Source organism: Fonsecaea erecta (genome assembly GCF_001651985.1).
Source record: "Fonsecaea erecta strain CBS 125763 chromosome Unknown Scaff13, whole genome shotgun sequence".
Classification (NCBI taxonomy): domain Eukaryota; kingdom Fungi; phylum Ascomycota; class Eurotiomycetes; order Chaetothyriales; family Herpotrichiellaceae; genus Fonsecaea; species Fonsecaea erecta.
The window spans coordinates 714084-741521 of NW_017387256.1; the positions used below are offsets into that span (position 1 = coordinate 714084).

General features: G+C 53.6%; 9 protein-coding genes across 9 annotated transcripts; 6 read left to right on the forward strand and 3 right to left on the reverse strand.

Moving 5' to 3' along the window:
• Positions 1–1374: 1374 nt before the first annotated feature.
• AYL99_11149 (cyclin-dependent kinase) lies at positions 1375–2641 on the reverse strand (the record flags this gene model as incomplete). Its single annotated transcript, XM_018842655.1, has 3 exons — positions 1375–2400; positions 2450–2546; positions 2592–2641. 3 exons carry the CDS (start codon positions 2639–2641, stop codon positions 1375–1377), a joined length of 1173 nt encoding a protein of 390 aa, XP_018688068.1.
• A 1518-nt stretch (positions 2642–4159) lies between these two features.
• On the forward strand, positions 4160–7003 carry AYL99_11150 (hypothetical protein; the record flags this gene model as incomplete). The annotated part of the gene is made up of 5 exons (XM_018842656.1): positions 4160–4204; positions 4273–4365; positions 4418–4503; positions 4551–5197; positions 5244–7003. The coding sequence occupies 5 exons, from the start codon at positions 4160–4162 to the stop codon at positions 7001–7003; spliced, it is 2631 nt and encodes an 876-aa protein (XP_018688069.1).
• A 1183-nt stretch (positions 7004–8186) lies between these two features.
• AYL99_11151 (hypothetical protein) lies at positions 8187–10403 on the reverse strand (the record flags this gene model as incomplete). Its single annotated transcript, XM_018842657.1, has 2 exons — positions 8187–8969; positions 9027–10403. The coding sequence occupies 2 exons, from the start codon at positions 10401–10403 to the stop codon at positions 8187–8189; spliced, it is 2160 nt and encodes a 719-aa protein (XP_018688070.1).
• Positions 10404–11107: 704 nt separating this feature from the next.
• On the forward strand, positions 11108–15196 carry AYL99_11152 (hypothetical protein; the record flags this gene model as incomplete). The annotated part of the gene is made up of 2 exons (XM_018842658.1): positions 11108–14339; positions 14400–15196. 2 exons carry the CDS (start codon positions 11108–11110, stop codon positions 15194–15196), a joined length of 4029 nt encoding a protein of 1342 aa, XP_018688071.1.
• An 810-nt stretch (positions 15197–16006) lies between these two features.
• AYL99_11153 (hypothetical protein) lies at positions 16007–17289 on the forward strand (the record flags this gene model as incomplete). Its single annotated transcript, XM_018842659.1, has 2 exons — positions 16007–16549; positions 16615–17289. The coding sequence occupies 2 exons, from the start codon at positions 16007–16009 to the stop codon at positions 17287–17289; spliced, it is 1218 nt and encodes a 405-aa protein (XP_018688072.1).
• A 160-nt stretch (positions 17290–17449) lies between these two features.
• Positions 17450–18097, reverse strand: AYL99_11154 (hypothetical protein; the record flags this gene model as incomplete). Its single annotated transcript, XM_018842660.1, has 1 exon — positions 17450–18097. One exon carries the CDS (start codon positions 18095–18097, stop codon positions 17450–17452), a length of 648 nt encoding a protein of 215 aa, XP_018688073.1.
• Positions 18098–18717: 620 nt separating this feature from the next.
• On the forward strand, positions 18718–20199 carry AYL99_11155 (hypothetical protein; the record flags this gene model as incomplete). Its single annotated transcript, XM_018842661.1, has 3 exons — positions 18718–18750; positions 18809–19904; positions 19952–20199. 3 exons carry the CDS (start codon positions 18718–18720, stop codon positions 20197–20199), a joined length of 1377 nt encoding a protein of 458 aa, XP_018688074.1.
• Positions 20200–21359: 1160 nt separating this feature from the next.
• On the forward strand, positions 21360–22644 carry AYL99_11156 (hypothetical protein; the record flags this gene model as incomplete). Its single annotated transcript, XM_018842662.1, has 5 exons — positions 21360–21425; positions 21541–21691; positions 21910–21987; positions 22053–22565; positions 22616–22644. 5 exons carry the CDS (start codon positions 21360–21362, stop codon positions 22642–22644), a joined length of 837 nt encoding a protein of 278 aa, XP_018688075.1.
• A 1051-nt stretch (positions 22645–23695) lies between these two features.
• AYL99_11157 (hypothetical protein) lies at positions 23696–27105 on the forward strand (the record flags this gene model as incomplete). Its single annotated transcript, XM_018842663.1, has 3 exons — positions 23696–24443; positions 24491–25126; positions 25181–27105. 3 exons carry the CDS (start codon positions 23696–23698, stop codon positions 27103–27105), a joined length of 3309 nt encoding a protein of 1102 aa, XP_018688076.1.
• Between the last annotated feature and the right edge of the window lie 333 nt (positions 27106–27438).

Sequence of the window (27438 nt, forward strand, 5' to 3'; positions counted from 1 at the left end):
CTTCATCACTGCAGTGTTTCTGACAACTCTTGATGCGAAGCTGGTCGGGGCGGATGCTTGATCGTCGCCGGGTAGATTGAAGGGTATGGAACAGGATTGCGCTAGAGGTTGGAGCTGTGATGTTTGAGAGATGGCAATGTACAAAAGAGTATGTCACAGCGCTGCTGCAATCGTTGGAGGGAGTGACTTGGTGAAGGTCGAAGGGTTCAAGGAGCGGCGAGTGATGAATTGTCGATAAAAGAGGGGCGACAATTCACTCTCAGTGAATAATGGGATGAAGGGAGAGAAAGAATCGAAAGAATGTCAACAACGGACTCCGCGGCGTCAACGAGCTTCAAGCAGGTAGAGAAGGAGCAAAGAGAGAATTGAAGCTAGAGAAAGCGTGGAGAGCGCGCAGGATGCGGCAGGGTGGCAGTGACGCCGTGGTGAGAAAGTGAGATAAGAAAGGACACAAGGGAAAGTGGTTTGACTGAAGCGGTTTCAAGTCCAGGGCACCACAGGGTGTCGTTGCGACTGGGCATGGCATGGGTGAGGGTTGGACCGCATTGATTAAACGCAGCCCAGCAGGGATCCCTGGAAGACATGATTGGTGTGCCTGGATTTAGGCTTCATTAGCCCAAGCCACCCAAACGCCTCCCTACGCCCCGGGCCCCAAATGCAGCTTAGACGCCATGTACCTGCAGCTCTAGCGGGAGATGAGCGAGATTGCTCCTTTTTTCGCCCAAAGTTATTACTCCGTCGACCAACAGCCACCGCAGCGCCATGTTCCACAAGATTGTGTCGGTCCCGGGTCCGAGCGACACTGTAGGTTGATTGCATGTGCTTTCGAAACGATTAACCATCAGTTGGGCAGTTTCAACGACTATTGGCTCCTACGCAGTACCTGGTCATGAGAGTGAGAGAGAGTTCTTCGGTACGGAGTGCTTGGACGCGTAGTGGAGGCCTGGTGTGGGATCTATGCACAACAGCCACGAGATATCAAAGAAGCTCAGCATGCGAGATTTGCCGACAAGGAACACCCAGATAGAGGCTTCATCCTCTGGTTCAGCATCCAATATTTCCATCAATTGCCTCATCGGATGAGATTGTCCGTTTGTCCACATGCAAAGTGCTCCGCTCCTGTCCCACCCTCCCAAAATGAAATCTCTCTCATGTTGTAATTCGATCTCTGTCCGATTGTCAACATTGTCGTGTGATTCGATACGCCTTTTTCTTCGATCTTTGTCCTGCTATCGATCATCTGTCGATCTTTCTCGCCGTTATCACAAAAATGTCCCCATAGGCGCCTACTTTGAGTGGCGACCGCCACCGTGTTGTTGGCGGAAAAGATCTGGGAGGACGCGTGCTCGGGTGCCGTCTTTTACGAGGTCACCATCATCTCCCGATGATAGACTTTAAGTCATGCCGCAGGGCTTCTTTCGCTGTCAACCTCCTTGTCTTTTCATAGCAAACAGTCCTGGAGACAAAGTCAACAGCAGACACCGGAGCTCCAGGGAGAATGTCATTCCACGGTTTGGCAGGGTACTTCTGGAATCGCATCTTGCCCCAGTCACGACATGCTTCTGCAGAGGGCCAAATGTCCGCATCCGGCGTTCCCAATGTTGTGAATATGGACCTGATCAGACTGAGCTCGCTTCCCAAGGCACCAGCATCAAACATTGGATAGTGGCCGTCCTTCACAATCTCTGCGACAACACAGCCCGCTGCCCACATGTCCAACGACGTGTCGTATGAGCGATCTCCAAAAAGAATCTCTGGTGGGCGATAGCAAGTTGTACCGACATCAGTGATCTTGGAATCCACAGGCTCCGAGTCCTTGTCGTCTGGAGACCATGCGATGCCGAAATCTATCAGGTAGACTGGTCCGGTCATCGACTTTAGCAGGATGTTGGATGGCTTGATGTCTCTATGAATTATGTCTTGTGCGTGAATATGTTCCAAGGCTTGGAAGAGTCCGTCAAACACCATACCTGCCTGCTTCTTGTCCAATCTGCCGGATCTGAGCAGATTTTCCAGATCCTGCCTGAGAAAAGGGAAGACCAGGATGAATTTTCCTCCTGATTCGTGAAGGGTGTCTAGAAGAGGCACCACGTTCTCATGGCGCGCCTTGATAAGTAGCCGGGCTTCTCGTTCTGAGTTATGTGGTGGAGCCATCATTGCTGGATGAGTAACTTTGAGGGCCACGATTCGAACAGGGGCGTTGTTGTCCTTTGTCTGCGCTTTGAAAATGGACGACGTTTGCCCGTCTGTGTGGTAAGTTGCGAATTCGTAGGCTCCAAAGCTGGGACCTTCATGGTTCAATATCTCGGGCTCTTGTGGTGGGTCTAGTTCGTCCAACGGCGCTACATCCTGTGTATGTGAGGCTTGTAAGGCTTCTTGCAGCTGTCGGTGGTACTCTTCCTGGCTCGGTCAGTGATGAATCGCCGGGGGATCTGGAGGCATCAGATACCGGAGAAGAAGCAGACTCCAGAATCCCACTTTCTAGCTCCCTTGCCTTGTTACGAGCTGCGTCTCCATCATCCCCTGCTGAAATAAAGACATTCGTCCTGTTCTAGGTTAGATGAAGTCCGTCTATTGTCTGCCATTCTTACAGAGACACAATATTGCCCAGTCTATCAGTGAAGCTGATGTCCACCGGCATGGTGATCTGTGCGCCACGGGAAGAGGTTGTGCACCCTCGCTGCTGTTCTGTGCTTGCCCTTGTGCGAAACTTGTGGGACTCGGCGGGGTGGAACGCAGTGCTCAGATGGTATCACAGTTCCATCTTTCAGCCACCGAAGTTACTCGTCTGGATCATGCAGCAATCAACCGCAGCTGTACTCCTGAGTGGGTTGTAGGCACGTATTCCGCATGTCTTGAGCAGGCCCGAGACGAAGGATTGCACAAAAAACTGACAAGCCGTTGAAGAATCCCCCGAAGGGATATGCGGAGAGAAAAGAAAGCGGTGAATGACTGTGTGGTAGGTAAAGGTAATGTTGTCTGACAGCGGTGGTGTAGGTGGGTGGATGGGTGGCGACTGCCCACTACTAGCCTAACAGCGGGGTGAGTCGCGGTTCCAACGCGGTTACCCCTTCGACCTATTATTTACGGCCCTCTATCTTATTCACCGAACTGTAGAGCTGCTTTAGCGATACCGTTTATATTCCCCGATTGTGATAGCTTTAGGAATACCCCCTCATTCACCTGTCTTTACATCCCATCACACTATACGTTAACGCACCAGGGAACCACCTAAAAGCCCAGATTAGCTGGCAGCTTGTGTACCTTACTCTCTCTTGACACCGTCACGGGGAGAGAAAATGTCGTCGGTGTATCTTTCTCCTTATACAGGATTTGTAGATAGACTAATATTAGTTCTGAGCTGGTTCTTTCTATCATCGATGTCTCCCTCAATTGTCAGTCCCAGAGCTCGAAGGATGCCGTTAAGGCTTCCTGAATTGATCAAGCGAATCCCGGCTGACGTTGCAGGGAAGTTAGGAATTGCTTCAGCAGTAGTGATGGATGGACTCTAGGTGCCCGTGGAGGTGAACTCTAGGTGCCTGCGGAGGTGAACTCTAGGTGCCTGTGGAGGTGAACTCTAGGTGCCTGCGGAGGTGAACTCTAGGTGCCTGTGGAGGTGAACTCTAGGTGCCTGCGGAGGTGAACTCAGGTGCCTGTGGAGGTGAACTCTAGGTGCCTATGGAGATGAACTCTAGGTGCCTATGGAGCCTGTGGAGGTAGACTCTAGGTGGTAGGTTAGGCTAGTAGGCGTCAGCAGGCTAGGTGTGAATAACCAAGTGAAAAGCCCAGTGGCATGTGACCCTACGAAAAACAGCTTAATGCGAGTACTGCCCCCGACCAATCATGTCCGCGGTTTTTTTGGTCAAACTTACCTGCTATATACTACCTAGTAGGTAATTACTGTTTCGCTTCGCTCAACAGGATTATTACTGGTCCCCTGTAAATAAATTGTAACGTCCCTGGCCAACGAGTATGTAATCGCGACCCGCCAAATACCGAAGAGCTTCCAGACCATTTCCTCCTTCTCTGCTTCATCGACGGTGCCGAAACTCCACACCTCATCCCATTTCTTGTATCTGCCATGCCACCTTGTCTTGGGATAAATCTGGGTTTGCTCACTTGAATAGAGAGTGTTTAATGCTTGGATCATTTATACACCATGTCCAATACGGATTTCCAGCGGACTGAATATCTAAATCTTCTGGTAAGACTAACCCTCCAAAATCCGTGAGCCTCCGACAGTACAAACACTGACCATCTTGTTTGCGCCAGGCCTCGTTGCAACCGGAGCAGGCCGTGAACATCCTCAATGACCGCGTCACACTCATCACAAAGATCAACAATGACATTGCCGATTGGCTTCTGGTCGGTCATTTCCGTGTAATACCCCGACCGCGGCGTTGACACTTGGGGATAGGAGCGTCGGAAGGTAGAGGAAGCCTACGTTGCGGGCCTGCGGAAGCTTGCGCGAAGGCCACAGCAAGATGGAGCCGCTGCTCTTGGGTATGCATTGTCCCGCCGATTGTCCACGGTTTGCTAAAGCGACGCAGCATCTTCCAGATGCCCTGGCAGCGCATCGTCTCGGGTACTGAGAACCTCGCGGCCTCCCACGAAACCCTTGCGACTAAGATCGAGACCGACGTCGAAACCCCATTGCGCAGCTGGGCGACACGAAATAAATCCATGCACAGCTTAAGCACTGCCCAGGGGAACTTGACCACGATCGCGAAAGAGTTGTCCAATGCACAAAGAAAGGCTGCAAAAGGTGGAAGAAGGGCTGACACCGCCAGCACCACGGTGGAAGATGCCTCGCGTCAGTGGGAAGCCCAAGCACCATACGTCTTTGAACAGTTACAAGTGGTGGATGAGCTCCGAGTCAACCATCTGCGAGACGTCCTCACGCAGTTTCAGACCCACGAAGTGGACTGCATCGAAAAGAACAAGGTCAGCGCGGAGTCGTGTCTCAACGCCTTGCTCAACGTCGAGACGGCGGATGAAATCAAGACGTTTGCAGCCACGGCTGTTACCGCTCCTCCTCCTCCCGGTCCTCTGCGCAGGCTCAGTTCAGCGACGGCTGGTGGGAGACCGACCAGCTCCTCACTGCGCGCGCCACCGACGCCGCCACCACCTCGAGGCACGTCTGAAGGGCACAACCAACGCTCGAATTCTTTAGCCGGCCAAGATAGACTGGCACCCCGTGAGTTTGATCTCGCTGTTGCTTGACTGGGGCTAACCTGTCGCAGTGCCTGACAGTACGCCGCACAAGGAGAAGAGCAAATTGGGTGGTCTCAAACGTCTTGGTACTGTCATGAACAGACGGAAGAGCACCGTCCCACCGGTGCCTCCCACAGAAGAGAAGAGGAGAACGCGGTTCGTACCGTTCAGAAGAGGGGATTCATCACGGAGCTTTCAGGATCTGGAAGAGTCGGGTCAGGATCTTACACCAGCTGCCACCCAAGATCGGCCGACGTCTTCGGTCTCCCAAGATCGACGGCATGATGTTCCCATCCGTGATATTTCGGAGCCACCGGTGCCTCTCCCCTTGACAAATGGAACTACCCATCCACAAAGTCCTTTGGAATCACAACCGTCTGTGGCTCCAAGCCAACCTGGCCTTGCGGACAACATCAGCACACCTCCGGCTCCGTTTAGCAATAACCCCTATCAACAAGCGACATTCCATCAGCCACCCGTTGCTGAGACCATGAATCCCATCGCTCAGGCTCAGCAAGAGGCGGCCTTGGCTTCTGGCTCTGCGGACGAGTCGGCGCGGAATTTTATGATCCGGGATAAGCCAATTGAAGAAGATGAAAGCGAGGCTCAATTGGCGATGAACAACATGGCCAACCAACTACGTTCTCAAGCGCAAAACGCCGGCATCAATCGTGTCCAAGGCAGTGTAAGAGGACGAAGAGATGTGCGGAACACGATGTACATCCCGAGCAGTACGGAGGCTCTACCGCACACAGCTCGCGCTCCTGCGCCCGTGGCGATACCAGAGAATGCCACCTCCCCCGAGGCTACCCTCGCATCCCCTCTGCAACGGCCACCAGTAGTGGGAGTCTTGCACGACGATCATGCTGCCATGGGCTCCGACACTGCCTCGATGCACTCATCCAGAAGTCTCGCTGGCCCAAGTCCACATCCAGATTTGCATGAGCCAGGCCTCAATGCCTCGGTGATCGAAACTGTGCACTCTTGGTTTACCGAAACCGGCATCAGCAGGTCCTTCGTCCTTGGTGAAGTGGCCCTCGCGTGCAACCCGACCGGCCTCAATGATGCAGACACTGAAACGATCCGGATCCAACACTTCGAACTGCTCGACAAAGTTGCCGCGAACCCCATATTTATGAGCCAGATCAAGTCGCCTGAGGACTCGACCGCCCAAGCTGAGGAACGAGCCGGCTGCTATTCCGTGCTGACGTCCTCGCTGAGGAGACCGACGCCCATGATTTGCTTGAAGTACCAGCTGCATATGGAAGAGAGTAATCTGGCTCGATACAGTCCGGTGTTGATCACCCCGGCGTGGCAAATCGTCGAGGGACAAGTGAGCGTGATTGTATTGTACAGCCTCAATCCTGTCTTTGGCAGTGAGCCTGTGACGCTCCGAAACGTGCAGATTAGTGTGAGTCTCGACACGACTGGTGAAGGGGCTGGCAAAGCCGCTTCTGCCATGATGGCCCCCACCCAAGGCGCCAGTTTCCGCCGCAAGACGTCGTCCGTGGTGTGGCGCATGAACGAATTCACCGTGAAACCCGAACAAGAACGCCTCCTGGTGCGGTTCATGACCCAGGGCGGCTTGGCGAAGAAGGGCGGCGTCGAGGTCAAATTCGAGATTCCTGGTCGAACGGCAAGCGGTGTTGGCGTGGAGAAGCTCGTTGCCAAAGAAAGCGATCCCTTCGCCGATGACGGAGGCGCGGTTGAGGATGCGGTGACGAAACAGAGCTGGGAGATGGTGCCGACCAAGACGAAACTGGTCAGTGGCCGGTATACCGCCAATTGAAGTGTCTCTCGGTGTCTCTACCATCTTCTCCCACCATGGGACGAGAAGAGATGGTGTAGGCTGCCATGGCAGCCTGCCAAAGAAAAACGCAAGAGAACTTGGGCACTCGAGGCATGGATGGAAGAAGAGTTGTATACATTGGATTTCGGAGGCCCCCCTTTCCCCCCCTGGGATTCTTGCTCTATCTATATAATGAATGACCAGCGGAGCTACACATCACAGATCTCATATATAGCCAGCATAGCGAATTGTTGTTGTTGTAGATTGATTCAAACTACCCCGAGAATGGAAATTTCCAGATGTCCCTATGCCTATCTATATACCTGGTCTTTTGGCCGTCTATGTGCCTGTGTCTGCCTGTTCAACAATCACCTTCACCTTCGGGATCAATCGCTGGAGTGCAAAAACAGTGGCACTGTTCCTGAAGGGAAGAATCATGTACCCTTTTCGTCTCTCTAATAAATTAGACTGACTGTCTGTCTATGTAATAATACCGCTCTGAGGAGACAGACCCCAAGGTTCTTTCTCCCTCCCAGCTCCCTGCTCCCTGCCAGGTCTTCATCAACCGCTGGACGGACGGACGGACGGAGTATCGTCATCGCACGGTGCCCATTGTTGTCCTCCCTCCAATATTGGTCAAACTCGAGCCTCGAGGCTGTGATCGATCCTCTTCTCCGTGTTCATCCTTAATAAAAAGATGTAATGTCGATCGCGATGAGTTCGTTCTCGGGACCAAGAAATCAACGGTAATCATATTACTTCGCACACAAACTGAACACACCAACAGACCGACCATACCGTGTCTGGTCGTCGACGCCCATCCATCCATCCGTCTTCACGTCGTGCAAGTCTTGTATCGAACGAAGGTCGCTTTGTTGATCCATGATCATGATCTTCCGTTTCCACACCGTCATCATGCTGGCGGCTTCTCAGACCCAGGTGGATAGGATAATTCGACAATATCGTCCCCATATGGTTATGTAGAGAGAGCAATTGCTATCCCTGATACCCGATCGAATGGGCTTCAAACATCAGTGGTCGTCAGTGCTCGAGTCTCATCGCCTCTCGGATCCAGTGCAAGGCAAGTCATGGAGCTGCGTTTGTGGCCTCTATTCATTTCAGCAACAACAAGCGCCTCTCTCTATCAATAGTCGCAGGTTGGATCCACGAAAGCATGATGCTACTATTTCGGCAACAACACTCCCCGTTCCTTGTCGTAACTCGCCACCTCCTTGACCAGCGCCACAAACTCCTTCTGTTTGTCCTTGGGGTGGGCCACTACCTTCATAAGGTCTTTGACTGTGATACCTTGGGGTGGGATCGCATTCTTGATGTCTTGCGCCGAGGGAAATGCTACCGGTCGAGGAACGCTACCTCCCGCAGAGACAGGAGTTGGGGACGCTGCACGCGAGGATGGTTGAGCTGGTGGTGAGGCTGTCCCTGCCGCGCCAGTGGGAGGTGGAGAGGCCGACATTTTGAGCTTGAGGCGTCGCTGAGCACGACTGCTATCGGACATGGCAGCGGCGTCGGTATCTGTGTCTGATCCGGCTCCTATAGGGCTGGCAGCACCCGCTCGCTTTCGTGCCTTCAGCGCCGCCAAAGGATCCAACGTTTGCGGAGCAGAGGAGCTAGGCGGAACATTGACAGGGGACATGGGTCTCGAATGGCCCGGCGTCGGCTGACTAGAGGGCAGATGCTTCGACTTGAGCTTCTTCTTCCGCGAAGACACGTCCGTACCCGAGGCATCAGACAGATTTGGCGAGCCAGGACGTTTCAAAGAGCGCGTCGATGTTGACTTCTTCATGCCACCTTCATCTTCGCGGTCAGAACCTTTCTTCTCCTTTCGACCCGAGGGAGTGTTTGCGCCGGACGACAGGGCCGATTTCTTGGCCTCAGCCTCTTCTTCCTTCTTGACGTTGGCAAGACGCTCACGTTCGATTCGCTCTCGTTCTTCCTCGCTGTCGGTCTTTGCCCCAAGGTGTTAGCGAGCGCGATCTGATGGTGCACACAGGGGACAACTTACTGAGGATTCATTTTCGGAATCACTACCGTGATTGTAATTCCGCTCCCGCCTTTCCAGCGCCTTTCTCAAGTCCCGGAAGTTCTTCTTTCTGGCCTCAGCTTCGCGCTTTTCTCGGGCTTCCGCCTCATCATACTCCTTCAGGTCCTTGAAATCGAGGAAGTTGGCTTGTAACTGATCCTCCTTGATACGCTTCTCGGCGAGCTTCTCATCCTCATCCTTGTCCACGAAGAGATCACCCTCCTCATCATCGGCAAAGTCGTCTTCATAGTCCAGATCCGCTTCCTCGCCAGTCCTTCCTGCATCGACTGTCGTCCGTGCTGCCCCGGAAAAGAGTGCCCTACTTTCTCTGACAGCGCGCTCTTTCAAGGCTTCCTGGATGCGAGCTTCTCGGTGGCGAATCAGCCATTCGGGGTCAGAACCTCCCTTTTTCATCGCAGCTTCGACTTCCTCGATAGTCATCTTTTGCAGGTTTTCTCGTTTCGGCTTGAACTGATAAACCTTTTCGATGGGAATGAGACGAAATTTGCCGGTTGAAGCATCCACGGCCGGCTCATAAACAAAGGCGGCATTGGAGCTCACAGAGCCGATTTGATGATGCCCAATGAAGCAATGCTTGTTGTCGAAATCCTCGAGATGCCATGGCAGCTTCTCCTCGTAGTTGGTCTGGATCCGGCGTTTCTCTTCGGCTGAGAAGTCTGGTCGGAAGACTTGTTGAGTTTTCTTTTTGAAGTTCATTTTCTTGCCGGTATTTTGGGACGGGGCGATTTGCGCCAGATTCGCCTCGCGCTCTTTCTGTCGAACTTCTTTCCGCCGATTCAACTCTTCTCTTTCTGCGGCGTTGAGCCCATCTTTTGGTTCTACTTGCTCCTCCTCCTTCTTTTCCTGCTGTTGTCCTGGGGGCGGGGCGCGAGGATCGCGTCGATGCAGACGAACTGGCTTGGGAAATTCGGACTCATTGCGAATATCTATGGGTTTGTCGCCGGCCAGCTGGAGGATATGATACCTGAGGCCATTGAGCAGATCTCTCTTTGTTGTCACCAATTTGTAGTCTGTATAGGATATTCCTTCGGCCGTAACTCGAGGGTCACTGAAGCCGCTCACGCGCTCGCGATCTGGGATAGTTGCTATAGTCGGAGAGGACGCGCGTGGGGCAAGTGCGTTCATGGGTTGCGACTTGGGAGGTGGATGGCCGTTGATGTTCAGGTTCACATTCACGGGAGGAGTCAAGTGGCCGTTCAGTTGAGGCTTGGTTGCAGCAGGCTTGCTCCTGGGGCCTTTGAAAAAGGGATCAGACATAGGCTTCTTGCGTCTGATCATAGGAGGAGCGCCAGGAGGACGGGTTGCAGGGCCGCCAGATGGCGCGGAACCTGGATTCATGGCTGATTCAAAGTCCTGCCCTATCACAGCATTGACGTCGCCGAATGTAGAAAGAACAAAGAAATACTGTGAATTAATTCAGTGATCTGTGAATCTGAGAAGCAGGATACGAGATAGAGATGAAAGAGACGTGGTGGTAGCGACTCGACGACGTTAAGCGGAGGTGTTTTGGAATGCAAGGCAGCTTTCAGGTTTTGCCGTCATGCACACGGTCACGGACAGGTTCCCCCGCTAAGTTTGCCGCCTAGGGGGTACCAGTTATAGGCGGTGCCAAAGGTGTCAATCACTAGGCTCACTGGGCCGCCTAGGCTCCCCAGTGGCTACTTCACTGCCAAATACGCCAAGACCCCCGTCCTGTGGACCGCCGACGGGCGGCTGCTTTTAGGGGCCTCTGGGGAGCAGCCTCTAAATCTACGGTTCACTTGTCGGCTAATTCTCCGTGACCCGGTCGCACATGCAATTCGTGGGGAGTGCCGAGTTTGGTGTGCACTTCACTTCACCCACGCAACCTTTACCATTCACTCGCTGATTCATTCATTCACTCATTCCAAGGCACTCTTGACAGGCGTGTTCAAAGTTTTCTTCTCACTTCTGCTGCCTCTTTCACCGACCGTGACACACTGCTAATGAATGCAAGATAACGCCAGCCCACGGAATGTTGTGACCTGCATTTGAATCTCGTTCTTGGTTTCCCTCTGAACACCATGGATACAGCAGGTAACCAGTCCGGCTTTCCTCCTCACGTCTGGAATCAACTGCATGAGATGGCTCAATCTGCACCTCACGCACGAGGTGGCCGTGGCCGTAACCGTGGCCGTGGTCGTGTTCGTGGCCAAAGCCAGGGCCAGGGCCAGGGCCAAACAGGAGCGGGCCGGCCACACCAAGGCCAAGCAGAGCAAGATCGTCTGCACAGTCAACAACATGCTGCCTCTTTCACTGCGAATCTCGAGTCTTTCCCGCCCCTTGGAGCGCAACCACCTCCTCGTGGCAGAGGCGAAGCTCCTCATCACTCCAGACCCCAGTACCAGCCGGGGCCCCAATTTCAGAACTTCAACGATCCGAGCCGTGGTTCTCCCAGGGAATATCAGGAACGTGCAAGAGGTAGCTATCGAGGATCGCGCTCCTTCGATACGCCGCAGCTTCGACCGCCGCATCCTGGCCAGTCAGAGCAGCAGCCACAATTGATGAACCCTGTCGCATTTCATAGCAATGGCCGACCTCAAACGAACCATCACAGGCAGCTCTACAACCCTAATGATGGCATGCATTTTAACGCAGGGCAGCAACAGCGCTCCACGAAACATCTTGTCTTGCTGCAAGCGGAATACCTCGCCAGCGTTGGCAAAAAGGCATACGCGGCACACAAATTCAGTCAAGAGGAGAGGGACGTCAAGGAGAGCTTCCGTCGCACTTTGGAGAGTATTGCGAAACAGGCGTTGGGTGCCGAATACCCGAACTTACAACAAAATCAGGTCAAATTGAAGTGCTATGGTTCTCTTGCCAACGGCTTCGCACTCACCGGTTGCGACATGGATCTCCTGTTGTCATTACCCGGCTCTGAAGGATCAGGAACAGCAGTCAACCTGAAACCCTCCAGTGACACGCAGATGGCGGCAGAAGATGGGGTGCAAGAGCAGGTTTTCAAGATTGACACTGGTCGTATCTTAGAGAAAGCGTTCCTTGACCACGACTTTGGAGCCAGGCTCATTACTCAAACGCGTGTCCCGATCCTTCGCATCTGTCAGAATCCAACCCCAGAGCTGCTGCGAAATCTGCGGGAAAATCGTGCCGCTCGGGAAGACGGCCACGGGGAATCAGATGTTGCCGAGTCAAAGCTGCCAACATCAGATGATCCCTCTACGGATATCGAGTCCGCTGAACAAGCCTTGACAGATCTCAATCTTGGAGAAACTGCATCCGCAAAGCAAGGCCGCCGGGGTAATGCAGGTCTGGAGTTTACCGAGGATTGTGGCATCCAGTGTGATATCAACTTTTCCAACTTCGTGGCTCTGTACAACTCAGACTTACTTCGAAGCTACCAGAGCTTCGACCCGCGAGTCAGAGAAGTTGGCGTCTTTGTCAAGATCTGGGCCAAGACTAGGGACATCAACACGCCATATCGCGGCACCCTATCGAGCTATGGCTGGATTATAATGGTTCTCCACTATTTGATGAACATTGCGAGGCCACCTGTTATTCCCAATCTCCAGCATCTCGCCAAGCTCGACGACGCATGGCATCCAGATAGGCCGGTCGAACTGTTCGAAGGGTTCGATGTCCGCTTCGTTCAGGATCCTCAAAGTCTGAAAGAAATTCGAGAAGACATGGCTGCAAGTCCTAACAGAGAGTCTACGGGCCAATTGCTGAGAGGGTTGTTCCAATATTACGCAACCCACCAAGGCTTTCATTGGACTCGGGATGTTATCTCGATCAGAACAAAGGGCGGTCTCATGTCTAAGCAAGCCAAAGGATGGACTGAGGCAAAATGGCAACAGACACAGACGAAGTCAGTCCGTCTTCGATATCTGCTGGCCATCGAGGACCCCTTCGAAATCGAACACAATATCGCACGCACTGTGGGACACCATGGTATAATCACGATCCGAAACGAGTTTCGTCGAGCGTGGTCAATCATTAGCACCATCGGCACGGATCACGAGATTCCCGCAGAGGAACTCCTCACTCCTGTCACCTCGCGAGTTGACACGTTGAGACAAGATTTAGAAGCCCGGAGGGAGAGACAAATCAAAATGAGGAAGGAATTGGAAGCCAAGGAGAAAGCATTGCTTCGGAAACGGGATGAGGAGTTCCCAGAGTCACTTAGAGATGGTACGTTGGGAAATTCTGATCCAGGGAATCCCGAGACCCGTTTGTTTGGCGAGAGCCAGCGCTGGCCGTCAACGTCGAAGCTGACCTCGACCCCGTACCCCCAGAACAGGAATCCGCAATTGAAGCCCAAAAGCCGGCGCATCAGAAAGGTATTGGTCGAGAGTGACGACGAAGAAGACTCATCCAGTCCTGCTCCAGATAACGCAAAGGAGCAGGAATGCCTTGATGTCGCCACTCCACCAGTCCAGGCCAAATCAGAGGACGATTTCCCTTCCATATCGGATATCCTTCTCACCCATGGCTACGATGATGAAGGCAATCCTGTTGCCTGGGACATCGAGACCCAAGATGGACGCTGGCTTCATTGGAGAGACGGGAAAGCGAAGCGGGGCGAGCTAAGGCCATTCTCAAATCCCAATCTACGCAAACTAAATGAACAGTGCCCCTATGATCCGAGACGACCTAGTCCATACGACGGCATGCCATACCGCAACAACGCTCAGAGATATAGGTACCTGTTACCACCATGGCCTTCAAGCAACCGTGACGGAGCAAATATGCGCAGGGTCACACCAACCGAGCCTTGCTCTGTCGAGGACAAAGACCCGGTGTCCAGGGACGAGAGTGGTGCTCGAACCCAAGACGCGCCAGACGCAGACGTGAAGGCGGAAGCGACGGAAATATGTGAAACAGACACCCACGAAAAGAACAAGTTCAGATCTCGAGAAAATACAGATAATACGTCAGGACATCGTGATCCATCAGGCTCAGTAGGGCCAAACATTCCATGGGACAAACGTACGATTGGTGGCCGCTGGCTCCGACAGCGCGATGCACGCATACGTGCAGGAGCGTGGGAGTACCACCCAGGCTCTCGAGGCGCGGAAATCGACCTTGCGTTTCCTTACGATCCGGAGATGACATGGAAAGAGCTCGAGGCGATGAACCAGCTATTACGACAAAACTACATGCGTACTCTTCTCCGTACCAAACAGGACAATGCTTCACGTCGACGCGTTGTTACAGACTCGTCTGGCACCGAAGTCAACGACCCGGCTCCACCACCGGGGGTGTGCCGGACCGCTGCGTCTGCAATGCAGACAGAGAGTCAGAAATCGACTGACCAAACGGATGTGCAATACAACAGTCGCTCACATGTATGCTCAGGTTCTGCTCGCACCGACCCATCACCTGCTAAGCCGCCTTCCCGTGACAGCCACCCTTTTTATGGTAGCATTTCTGAAAGCGCGCCAATTACACCTCCAACCGATGCCCGAAGTCCAGATTTGGCCTTTCTACGAACCCAGCGACTCTCCTTCTTTTCAAAATTGGTGAGTCCGCCAACAAATGACACCGAAATGGCCATTCGGATTGAACCCAAGCCAGCTATTGCGAGCGCAGCCCTTGCGCTGGTCATCAAAGAGTTCCCAACATCCACTCCACCCGCCCGAATACTGGTCGAAGAAGTGTGCGTGGCTGAAGATTATTCTCACGGCTTACAGGCAGATGCCTATTCTGGAGAAGCAGACCACCAGTCTCACGATGCCGATGCCGACGACAACGAGTTGTCAGCATCGGTGGCGGCGGGATCGGAAGAGAGCCCAGGCACGGTGATTTCATCGCTGGAGATTCCCGCCACACTGTTTCCCCATCTCGACAATAGCAGCCGACCAAGAGATGAAGATCCTAATATTCTCCCTATCCCCCAAGATTCCGGCTTTTGTTTCGACCCACGACAATTGGAGGATCTGGCTGTCATTGCAAGGGGCGGCAATGGCTGCGCAAGGGCAGGAGCCCAGTTTCACATTGAAGAGAATTACGAATGGGGCGGCGGAGGAATGATGGGCTGGAAGCCGAGCTCCACATCGCAGCGTGCTGGTATGAGCGGGAATCATACACCACACGAAGCTGGCACAGGAGACGAAGAAGGCTTGCTTGCAGAGCTTCCCGGGGACCTGGATTGATGTTTTGGCTTGGAGATGTTGTGAGCACAAACCCGACATGGGCATCGAGATATCAGCAAGTAGATCATTGTTATTGCTCGACGGGATAACCAGCTTCTGTTGAGTTTTCTGGGCACTGTACTGCTATGATGGCACAAAGAGCAAAGAGCGAAAGGCAACAGAGCTCAGAGCAAGGCGCTGGGGGCCAGATACCATTACCATTATCATTACCCAACAACCGCAGAGGAAGCTGATGAGAGCTGCTCTTCGAGGATATTCAAGTATCTTCAGTGGCGGAGGGTTGGATCGAGAATCTCTCCGCTCAGCAGTGTACGAGAGTGCGATTAACGAATAGAATAGATTTCGTCTTCTCAGTGTCTGCTTTTCGTATGATGTATTAGTTGCAGCTGCTCTCTCCACCATTTGCTCCCTTGTACCTCGTCGTGTGTCGTTGTTTCATCTTCGTCACAGATTGCAGGCGCCTCATTGGCTGCACAGACGCTGAAACCACCGGCCTCGCTAGCCATTGCACCATCGTCTTTCTTGCTCACAGACTCGCGACAGATCTATCGTTTTCCCTCTCCTTTTGAGAGTCTGTATACTTGATTGTCCCTGACGTCGTTTGTTCCCGCCCTGGCCGGCTCCAGCCCATTGCAAGCCACAATCATTCCTTCACCAGCGACTACATATACTCACAACTCCCAAGAAGAAGCCGTCCGGTTTTTTTTCAGTCAAGTCCAACACTATATATAGCAGGAAGCAAGACGAAAAGTTGTCCGGACAAGACAAACAATAGCAACGAAAAGAAACGGCAGCGAGTCGAGTAGAATCATGGTGTTGAAGCGATCCAGACGGCGCACTAATCCCCAGCGACAGCAACCTCCAGCATCACCACCACCATCACCCAGACCATCATCATCATCATCATCATGGACCCGACACATTACGCTGGACCTGCTGCTACTGATTCTGGCCAACTCGGTGTTCCACCCGTGGATCACGCTGGTGTTCTACCTGTGTCTGGCGGCGGTGCACAAGCACCGCGAGCCGCTGGCGTACGGGACGCTGTACTACACGGCGTTCCTGGCCGTGGTCGAGCTGGGGATGTGGCTCAATCACCGCCTTACGTACGGCTACCACCGCAAGGTCGAGTGGGAGGACGAGGTGGTGGTCGTCACGGGCGGCGCGCACGGGCTGGGCCGCGTGCTCGCCGAGATGCTGCTCAGAAAGGGCGCCAAGGTCGCCATTCTGGACGTCCGCGAGCCCGACGGGGACGCTTACGACGAGATGGAACGCTGGGATCTCATCTGGAAGACGGCGGATGTGAGGAATTCCGAACAGGTGAAGGAGGCGGTGGACAGGGTGGTGAAGGAGGTACGTCGGACATAGTCTTCTTCTCTATTACTATTCGACTATCTGTTTTTGATTCCTTCGTTCAGGGGCTCACGATGCATGTCCATCAGTTTGGCCCGCCGACAATCCTGATCAACAACGCAGCAACGGCCATTAATGGTCTGCCGCTGGCATCCACCATTCCTTACGGACCACCAGAATCAGCCTTGTCCCCTCAACAAGCCACCCAAACTATGACCACGAACGCCCTCGGCCACTTCCACGCCCTGTCCACTGTCCTCCCTCATATCATCGAATCCACCAAGGGCGGCCACATCATAACCATTTCGTCGATCCTCGCGCATCTCACTCCGGCTAAATTGGCCGACTACAGCGCCTCGAAAGCGGCCGTCTCGGCCCTCCACGACACACTGTGCCACGAACTCCGCACCCACCCGGACCCGTCCGTCTTTCACGAGGTGAAAACCATCCTCGTCGAGCCAGGTCAACTATCCACGGAGCTTTTCGCGGACATCACGCGTGTGCCCTTTTACGCGCACTTTTTCGCACCAGTGTTGGAGGCCAAGGACGTGGCCAAGGAGATTGTGCGGTGGGTGGAGAGAGGTGACGGCGGCGTCATTCGTATGCCCTTTTATGCCAAATGTGTGCCGCTTCTGGGAGTGATGCCAGGGGCTGTCCAGAGAGTGGTGCGGTGGTGGAGCGGGATCGATAGGGCGATCATTGGCAGAAAGCAAAAAGAGACGTGGGATTGCCCGTTCTGAAGGGACTCAAAAAAAGAAGTCCGTTGCATGATGTCCCCCAGTTCTCTCACGGCTTTCTTTGATTTGTTGCTGTTGCGCCTTTCATGAGAATCGTGCCTAAGCTCTCCTGGCTCGTCCCATTTAGCCTCATTCCATCCATTAGACGCATGGCGGTGGTTTCCTAATCATCATCATGAATCGTGATACCAGCCTCTTTGACCACTTCCGCCACACCAAAGTCGGAGCCTTGCTCCTCGTCTTGAATCTCTTTTGGCGGTGTCTGCGGCCCACCAGCCTTCCTCTTCACGCCGTGCGCCTCTCCATTCTGGACAGCCTCCTTTGTGCCCTTCACAGCGCCGTCCGTCTGTTTCTCCTGGTGGTCCTTCTTCCCCTTTCTGCGATTCCTGCGCTCCCGGTTCCGGCGCGTCTTCTCCTCGTCCCTCTCGCGCCTCTCCCGCTCTTCGCGCTCCCACTTTTCGTTCTCCTCCTCCTTCTTCGCCTCCTCGTCCATGGCGCGCAGTCTCTCGTACTCCCTCCGCCGGCTCGCCTTGTACACGTGAAACTCGCCAGAGCCGGCGCCGGCACTCGAGCCTTGCACGTTCGCGACGATCTCAGGCGGCGCGGGCAGGGACTTTTTCACGGCGCTCGATGGGGGAGGAAGTTGCACGGGCCGTGACGGGTCGAGGAAGAGAGTCTCGAGTTCATGGGCTTGCTGCGAGATGGCGCGGACGTTGGGGTTAGCAGTGTAGGCGCCACGAGCACGTTTGAGTGGTCGGTGAGAACGAGGGTCGGCGGAGGTGGGGATCGCCTCTGGAATAGGTTCAGACATCTTGTAGAATGGTAAAGGTGCTTCTCTGCGCCGTGCGAGTGTTGCAAGCAGAGACTTGGGGGGGGACGATAAAGAAAGAAAATACTGTCTGAGGAGACATAGCAACGGCGCGTGGTGCAACTGCAGAGTGACGTACTTTTCTCGGCGCCAAAGAGCCAATGATCTGCAGTAGCCTCCTACGGTGACGCACAATGCCACATTCCGCCATCCTTCAGCATAGATTCTCTGAGCAATATTATATTCACCTTCACAAAGAATCACCGCACCAGCCGCCGAGAGCTGCTTTTCGGAATTGGACTGCCCAGGCCGGCTCACATGCTAGTATGTGCCGATGACAGCAAAAAGCGAGCAGCGGACGGGCTGGCTTGTAGCACTCGGGCGCTCATGATGCCTCAGAAAGGGACTGGATCGTGTCTCAAAAGAACTTACGAGGTAGGACCACTGCGCTCTACCGTTTGAGGACTTCGACTCAGGGAGATTAGAACGCATTGAAACTCCTCGAGACTAGGAGGAGGAAAGCCAGGCCCCAAAATGCAGCCAGCCCCATTCCCAATCTTGCTGCTAGCAAGCCTCGCGTCGAAGCTCGTTCGTCTCTTCGTGGGACGCCGAGCATAGCAGGCATGAGGAGCTGGCTGCAAAAGATAGGCTACACGGTACGTTGTCGAGGCCGACGTTCAACGCGCAACATAACATTTCTGACAAATGTGGAAGGACGTCGACGTGGCAGCTTTGAACATTGTTCACGTTGCTGGGACCAAAGGCAAGGGCAGTACCTGTTCTTTCACTCGATCGCTGTTGCAAGAATGGGGCAAGAGAACAGGATTCCCCACCAAGATTGGTCTCTACACTTCCCCTGATCTTACGTGCATTCGGGAGCGGATCCAAATCAATGGCCAACCAATCTCAGAGGACCTGTTCACCAAATACTTTTTTGAGATCTGGGACCGGCTGTTCGCCCAGCAGCAGCAGCAGCAGCAGCAGCAAGAAGAAATCGCTGCCGAGGACGAGAGGCAACCTCGATATCTGCAATTGATTGCCTTGCTCGCCATTCACACCTTTTCTCGAGAGGGAACCGAAGCAGCTATCTTTGAGACGCATCACGGTGGCGAATATGACGCGACAAACGTGGTTTCTGCGCCCGTTGTGACTGGCATAACCTCCATCGGCCTCGACCATCTGGCCCAGCTGGGCCCTGGGATCGAGGATGTGGCCTGGCACAAGGCCGGCATCTTCAAGAATGGGGCTCCTGCGTTCTCTGCTCCACAGGAACCCGCTGTTGAAGCGGTGCTGAAAGCTCGGGCAGATGAAAAGGGCGTGCAGTTTGAGGTTGTTCCTGTCAATCCTTCTCTGCCTCTCACTGCGAACGCATTGCGCGCGCCGGTGCAGCGCATCAACTGTTCCTTGGCCATCGCCCTCGTCAACGCTTTTCTCTCTCGGAAGAGCCCTTTGGAGGAAAAGACGCTGAGCGAGCAGGACATCCAGAGGGGTATCGAGCACTTCACATGGCCTGGCAGATTTGAGGTCGTCAAAACCGCCAGATGTACCTGGTTCCTCGACGGGGCTCACAACGAGCTGAGCATCGGACAGGCGGTGGAGTGGTTTTCTGAGATGACGACGGCTCCTTTTTCCCGCGACGCTGTTCAAGCTCGTCCACCATGCATAATTATCTTCTCCCACATGTCAGAAGAACGAGATGGCCCGTCGTTGTTGAGAGCGTTGGCGAGTGCGGTCGAGCAGCATAATGTCCGATGTCCCGAGATGGTGTTTACAACGTACCAGGAACGGCGCGATGGAGCTATTCGACCTGGTAGGCAGTATGTCGGCCCTTCGAGTTTCGTACTGACGGGGATCTAGATAAGACCTTGAAGCCTCCGGACAACCTCCTGGCGGATCTTCCAAAACAGTACTGCGACCTGTGGAAGTCGACATTTCCCACGGCAAGCACCATATATCTCCCTTCCATTGAGGAAGCTTTGGAATATGTGGACACAGCCGGTCAGCAGAGAGACAATCTGCAAGTGTTGGTTACCGGTAGCTTGCACCTGGTTGGCGGCGCACTTTACTTGCTGCAGCGGTGGAAACAGCCTAATGTTGATCGGTGAGGGAGTCCTGTTGGAGCTGCAATGCAGCGAATTCCTAGAGACTCTGGACGCCCTCACCAAAGGCGCCAGATGTTTCGAAGCACATTAGTTACCCGTGTGACTTACGTGTGGTCAATTGACGCTCAGCCTTCATATACTGCCTACCTGCGCATTTCGAGACCGAGTATGGCTGCAACTCCTGTATCGACCCCCTGACGACGAAGTGCAAACTCTGACAGGGCACAGTACGCCAATAGACTTCCCAACCAGGCCTTTCACCCTTTCAGTCATTTATCAGACAGGGTGCCATCGAGAGACTGGAGGAGCCAGAGTGAGGGGACAGACCCAGCGACGAATATAGGTTATGCTTGAGGCTTATCCATGGCTGGTCCACCGCGCGAGTCTCATGCAAGACTGGATACAGTAAAAGGGTAGTGCGTGCCAGTGCGTTATCCAAACTGGCCATTGACTTTGCTTCGTCAGCTCAGCAAAGGGGAGGTGTTGGTTGGGAGGCCTAGTCAGACCAGACCACGCAACAACTGGGGGGTGGATGGAGTCCTCCATGGAGGCACATAAGTCTCTGTGACGGAGTCCGAGTAAATCGGGGAAGACTGGGCACACACACACAGCACATCAAAAACACGCGCCAACAACAAACACCAGTGCTTGTATCATCATCATCATCACACCTATGCACTGAAACTATTTGGTGCCCAGACGAGACTCTGCGAACCGAGGCTGTCGTCTCAGTCCGTCTGTCAGCCTCTTCCCACGATGCGGTGGGGTAAACGGCAACCAAGGGTTGATGTGATATTATACCCGACCAGACCGAGCATTGCCGGGGGAGAGAGAGAACTAATCCATCACCACCTCCACCACTACCATCCACTACCATCCAGACCTTATACTATCTTTATACATACATACATACACTGGAGAAGACGAGTAGGCAAGTCGGACGTCAGTGTTTGATTTGATTTGGGCCCCGAGTGTCCAATTGTTGTCATTGTCGTCGTCGTCGTTCTTGACATTTATCTCGCCTTCCATCCTCCCTTTTCCAAAGCATCTATCTATCTCCATAGGCCACCTCCTCGAGCACTTTCTGCTGGCCACGCATTCCATTACACGCACACACATACAGACATACATTTCATACCCAATCCCCACCACCAACAACAACCATGGCAAGCAAGTACAAATACAACGACATCATCTACGAGGTCAAGGGCAAGATAGGGATCATCAAGGTACGTGGGTGCGCGTGTATGCTCCTACAATTCTACCCATCCTCTCTCTCGTCCTTCCTTCTCTTTCCCCCTCCCTCTCCCCTAAACCTGATCTACTATGACTGACTCCAGGCAGTTCAACCGGCCCAAGTCCCTCAACGCCTTTGGCGGCAGCATCCTCCTCGACACGGTGTCAGCCCTGCGCGAGCTCAATGAACACCCCGACACTGTCTTCACTGTCCTCACCGGCGAGGGCCGCTTCTTTTCCTCGGGCGCCGATGTCAAAGGTACGTAACGTGTGCGCGGCACGGATTCTCATTTCCTGTGGAGTCGAGTCTTCTTCGTTTTATGTTGTGTGTACAGCTTCGACGAAGGGAGGTTGGATGATGTTTTTCATTATTGCCTCCTTTTCTTTTGTCGTTTGGTCTGTCTACTTACTGACCCCCGTCCCTCGCTGCTCTACCCATGAATCCCATACTGACGCTGCATCATCGCCATCTCGCAGCTGCTGCGGGCAAGCCGAGCGTCGAGTATCCCAACCCGGCAGCGAAGAAGATTGAATTCATGGCCGGCATCAGCACCGGTAAGAAATCTCACGCCTGGAACCACATTCCCCCCATGGGGGACAATTGAACTAAACCTCTCTAGCCATCGAACTCCTCCGCTCCATGATCGACCACAAGAAAGTCCTCGTGCTAGCCCTCAACGGACCAGCCGTCGGCGGCGGTGCCGCGTGGTTCGAGGGCATCGCCGACATCGTGCTGGCCGCCGACACGGCGTGGCTGCAGGTGCCATTCAGCGCGCTGGGTTTGGTGCCGGAGTTCGGATCGGCCACCGCCTTCTACCACTCGATCGGAGCCCACCGCGCCAACGACTTCCTCATGTTCGGGCGCAAGCTGACAGCCCAGGAGCTGGAGCAGTGGGGTTTAGTCAACCGCATCCTGCCCACACAGGGCTTCCACCAGAAGGTGGTCGAGTTCCTCGAGGAGCAGCTCAGCATCAACGACGGCAAGTCCATGATGGAGATGAAGCGCCTGCAGAACTTGCCCCTGCGGCGGGATCGCATGCTCGCGGTCTATGACGCCTCCGAGGCCCTGGCCGAGCGTTTTGTTGAGGACGCCCCGAAGCAGCGGTTCGCCGAGAAGAATAAGCTGTTGCTTGGTAAGTTTGATTGGATTGGATAAGACTGAAAACTTGCTAATCTGGACCAGAAAAATCAAAGTCTCGGTCGAAGCTGTGAAGAAAGAGTCAGGGCATACCACGGGAAGCAGAGGAAATCACAGCGCTGCCTGCGTGCTGTTTAGTCAATCAGGCTGTCGAAAAAAGGTGGATTTCATTAGTGTGGATGGAGCGAGAGCAGTAACCCCTCTAGTAACTGTAGTGTGTCTCGGAGAGAGAACACGGAGGTCTTGCTCGATACCACGCCCACTGTTAGGTTTCTCTCACACTTCTCTCGTGGTACAGTAACGTGTATGTACACGTAAATACTGAAGTGATAGGTGGATCTAGTCTATGGCACCATGAGCTTTACTAGAAATCGTTTCGATGAAGATTGGTGATCTAGCCAGTTAGCTTGAATTTATCAATACTTGTAAATTATGTTACTTTCTGCACGTATATAGTAGCTGTCATTAGATGAAACTTTTCACCTAGTAGCTTTCCCGAGACAATAACTTCGATCTCTTCGGCTCGAACCATTCCGAGGAGGGAACCTCTTTTTTGAGAAAGAGAGTCGCTCTCCTCCAGACGCGATGGCAGGCACATCTCCCAGTACATCGCGCAAGCATAGCTATGCAAAGGCTGCTTTGTACAGTGATCGAGAGAGGAGTTGCACCTAAGCAATAATTACAAGATTGAAGCGTTGTGATATATAGGTAAGATTCCAGTCGCGGACCTGACCTCGACAAATCAGTGACATAAGCTTGCCAAGTTTATGTGCAGAAGCTGGGGCGGAGAAGTTTGAGCTGAACATTGCTAACTGAACTAACAGAGTCACGTCCTTGGCCACGACAGCCGAATGCGCTCAAAAAGGCTATAGTCACGTGAATATTCTTACCAGCGTTCAGCTGCGCAGCCTCCTGATACAATGTTCAGCCTGACTACGGCGTGGCACCATGTGCGAGCTCCGCCACGATGCAGCCTCGCGAATGTTGCCGTGGACCAAGCGCTTTCTCCGTGATCAGCTTGTCGCTTCTTCCATGCGTGAGATACCAAACTTGTCCCGCCATGCTGCCCGAGCTCTTCGAGTAGCGTCGTTCGAGTCCTACCCCGTCCGCTCCTAATGCCCCACGATGCGCCTCTTAGAGCGCAAACCCAACGGCGATCTCGCCTTCCAGGAATTCACAAGAGAGGATGTCCCAGCTTACGCCATCCTCTCCCATACCTGGTTGACAGACAATAACGAAGAGATTAGCTTTCACGACGTGGAGGCGGGCACCGGGAAGGGGAAAGCGGGGTGGAAGAAGATCGAGTTTTGCGCGGACAAGGCTTCGGCCGATGGCCTTCGATACTTCTGGATCGACACCTGCTGCATTGATAAGAGGAATAACACCGAGCTCTCCAAAGCTATCAACTCCATGTTTCGCTGGTATCAGAAGGCCACTCGCTGTTATGCCTATCTGACAGATGTATCGCTACATGATGGCAAAGAGACCCCGCAGCTGGGCACCTTTCCTTGGGAGGCGGCCTTCAAAAAAAGTCGATGGTTCACGCGAGGTTGGACACTTCAGGAGCTCCTCGCGCCGCCGCGAGTGGACTTCTTCAGTTTGGAAGGTGAACAATTGGGGAGTAAGCTGACACTACAAGACCTCATCCACGACATTACCGGCATCCCCAGTGCCGCTCTGAAAGGAGCGCCTTTGGAGACCTTCAGCCGTGGCGAGCGGATGTCTTGGGCATCGGGTCGACGCACCAAGGAGGAAGAAGATCAGGCCTATTGCTTGCTGGGTATTTTCGACGTTTCTATGCCGCTGGTGTATGGAGAAGGTAAGGAGAGGGCCTACAAGCGACTCCAGGACGAGATTGACAAAACCTACCGGGGTAAGTCCAAGCACTGACTAATCGACTAATGGAGCTGATCGCGCTAGGGCATGATTCTGATCAGTTCGTCGTCGGGCTCGACCACTTGGCCATTCCCGAAGCTGCACAATTCGTTGCTAGAGAGAACGAGCTTGCCGAGATGCGCCGTTTGTTACGCGGCCACAATCCTCGCTCGGCTGTCGTTCTTCACGGCCTCGGAGGGATCGGAAAAACTCAGCTGGCCATCAAATATATCACACAGCATAGGGAGAGATACACAGCAATCTTCTGGTTAAATGCTAACGACGAGGGTTCTCTCAAGTCGAGTTTTCGAAACGTCGCCCAACGTGTACTCGAAGACCAGGGAGCCAGTGTTTCCATTGGTGCGCTCGCCAGCGTGGATTTGGACGGAAACCTCGATCAAGTGGTCACGGCGGTCAACACTTGGCTCAACCTCAAGACAAATACGCGCTGGCTGATGATCTATGATAATTATGACAATCCTCGGACAGCCGGTAATCTCGACCCCTCTGCAGTTGATATACGCCAATTCCTCCCCCGAGCAGATCACGGTTCCATCATCATCACCACCCGATCGGCGCAAGTTAGCCAGGGTTATCCCCTCCATATTCGAAAGTTGCAGAATATTCAGGAAAGCCTGGAGATCCTATCCAATACCTCCAAACGTGGAAACATCCAAAACGGTAGGTGATTCTCAACACGAAATTCCGATCTCAAAGCAGCGCTCATGAAAACAGACCGTGGCGCCATAGCGCTAGTTAGAGAACTAGACGGGCTCCCCCTTGCTCTTTCTGCCGCAGGGGCATATCTTCAGCACGTGACCACGGGTTTCTCGGATTATCTTCGGCTTTATCGAAGGTCGTGGTTAAGGCTGCAGATGAAGAGCCCACAACTCAGTTCTTATGAGGATCGATCACTGTACACGACATGGCAGATCACATTCGATCGGATCGAACGCCAGAATGCTGCTGCAGCTAAACTGCTTCAGTGGTGGGCATATTTTGACAGACAAGATGTGTGGTTCGAACTTCTTCGACATGCCAGTTCCGCAGACGACGAATGGGTGCAGAAGCTAGCCGAGGACGAACTGAACTTCAATGAGGCGGTTACGCTTCTGTGCAGCTTCGGACTGGTCGATATAGACCGATCTCTTTCACTTCCGCTTGGGTCTGGAAAGTATAGTGTGCATAGCTGTGTACACTCCTGGACAGTCTCTGTACTTAATCAGAAGTGGGACGAGGGCTTGGCCAGGCTGGCTTTAACTTGTGTGGCTTCAGAAGTTCCCAGGCCCATGGAGAGGGATTGCTGGCTTTTGCAACGGCGACTCCTACAGCATGCGACACGGCAGGACCTCTTCCTCGTGGATGACAAGGTCAATACAGACGGACTTGAATGGGCTTTTCTCTCTTTGGGCCATCTCTACGTCGACCAAGGCAAGCTGGCTGAGGCGGAGAAGATGTATCTACGGGCGCTACAAGGCTACGAGGGGGCACTCGGGCCGGACCACACATCGACACTCTTAACGGTCAACAATTTCGGCAACCTCTATATGGACCAAGGTAAGCTGGCCGAGGCGGAGAAGATGTATCTACGGGCGCTACAAGGCTGCGAGGAGGCACTCGGGCCGGACCACACGTCGACACTCTTAACGGTCCACAATCTCGGCAACCTCTATATGGACCAAGGCAAGCTGGCCGAGGCGGAGAAGATGTATCTACGAGCGCTACAAGGCTGCGAGGAGGCACTCGGGCCGGACCACACGTCGACACTCTTAACGGTCAACAATCTCGGCAACCTCTATATGGACCAAGGTAAGCTGGCCGAGGCGGAGAAGATGTGTCTACGGGCGCTACAAGGCAAGGAGGAGGCACTCGGGCCTGACCACACGTCGACACTCGACACGGTCCATAATCTCGGCAACCTCTATATGGACCAAGGCAAGCTGGCCGAGGCGGAGAAGATGTATCTACGGGCGCTACAAGGTAAGGAGGAGGCACTCGGGCCTGACCACACGTCGACACTCAACACGGCCAACAATCTCGGCAACCTCTATAGGGACCAAGGCAAGCTGGCCGAGGCGGAGAAGATATATCTACGGGCGCTACAAGGCTACGAGGAGGCACTCGGGCCGGACCACACGTCGACACTCAACACGGTCCATAATCTCGGCAATATCTATATGGACCAAGGCAAGCTGGCCGAGGCGGAGAAGATGTATCTACGGGCGCTACAAGGCTGCGAGGAGGCACTCGGGCCGGACCACACGTCGACACTCGACACGGTCCACAATCTCGGCAACCTCTATATGAACCAAGGCAAGCTGGCCGAGGCGGAGAAGATGTATCTACGGGCGCTGCAAGGCTACCAGGGGGCTCTTGGCGTAGAGCTTATATCGTCGTATCTACCAGCGATAAACACCATGTTTGCCTTTGGTGAGCTCTATTCGCGGACGGATCGCAAAGATATGGCCAAAAAAATGTATTCTCGAGCATTATCTGGATATGCAGCCGTTCAAGGACCTTCGTCGAAATGGTGTCGCGTAATTGAAGGTCGACTTCACGCGTTGCAATCTACGTCAGCTGAGCGCGCTGAGACTCATGTGCGATCGAGATCAGAGCAACGGGGCCAAAATCTCGTTTACGAAGAGTCTTCCGCAGACTAAGGATATAACTAAAGATGGGATCACCAAATCCAGACAAATTTATTCGTTGAACATATGATACTGGCCTAGAGCAGGGCTAGGGAGATGGAGTAGCACGATGGAAGCTGCGGTAAACAGTAGCACATAGGCTTTCCTATCGGGCAAGCAGCATCCACGCCATACTGCGGTCTCTGGTCGAAATATGCCACATTGTGATTTGCTGCACCAAAGGCTGCGCTAAGCTATGCATACAGCAGCGTGTCTACTTGCGTAGAGAGAAAACAAGTGCAATGTGTCAACAACCTTGACCACTGTCGGGAAGGACTGTAAAGATATTTCGCATGACATAGTTAA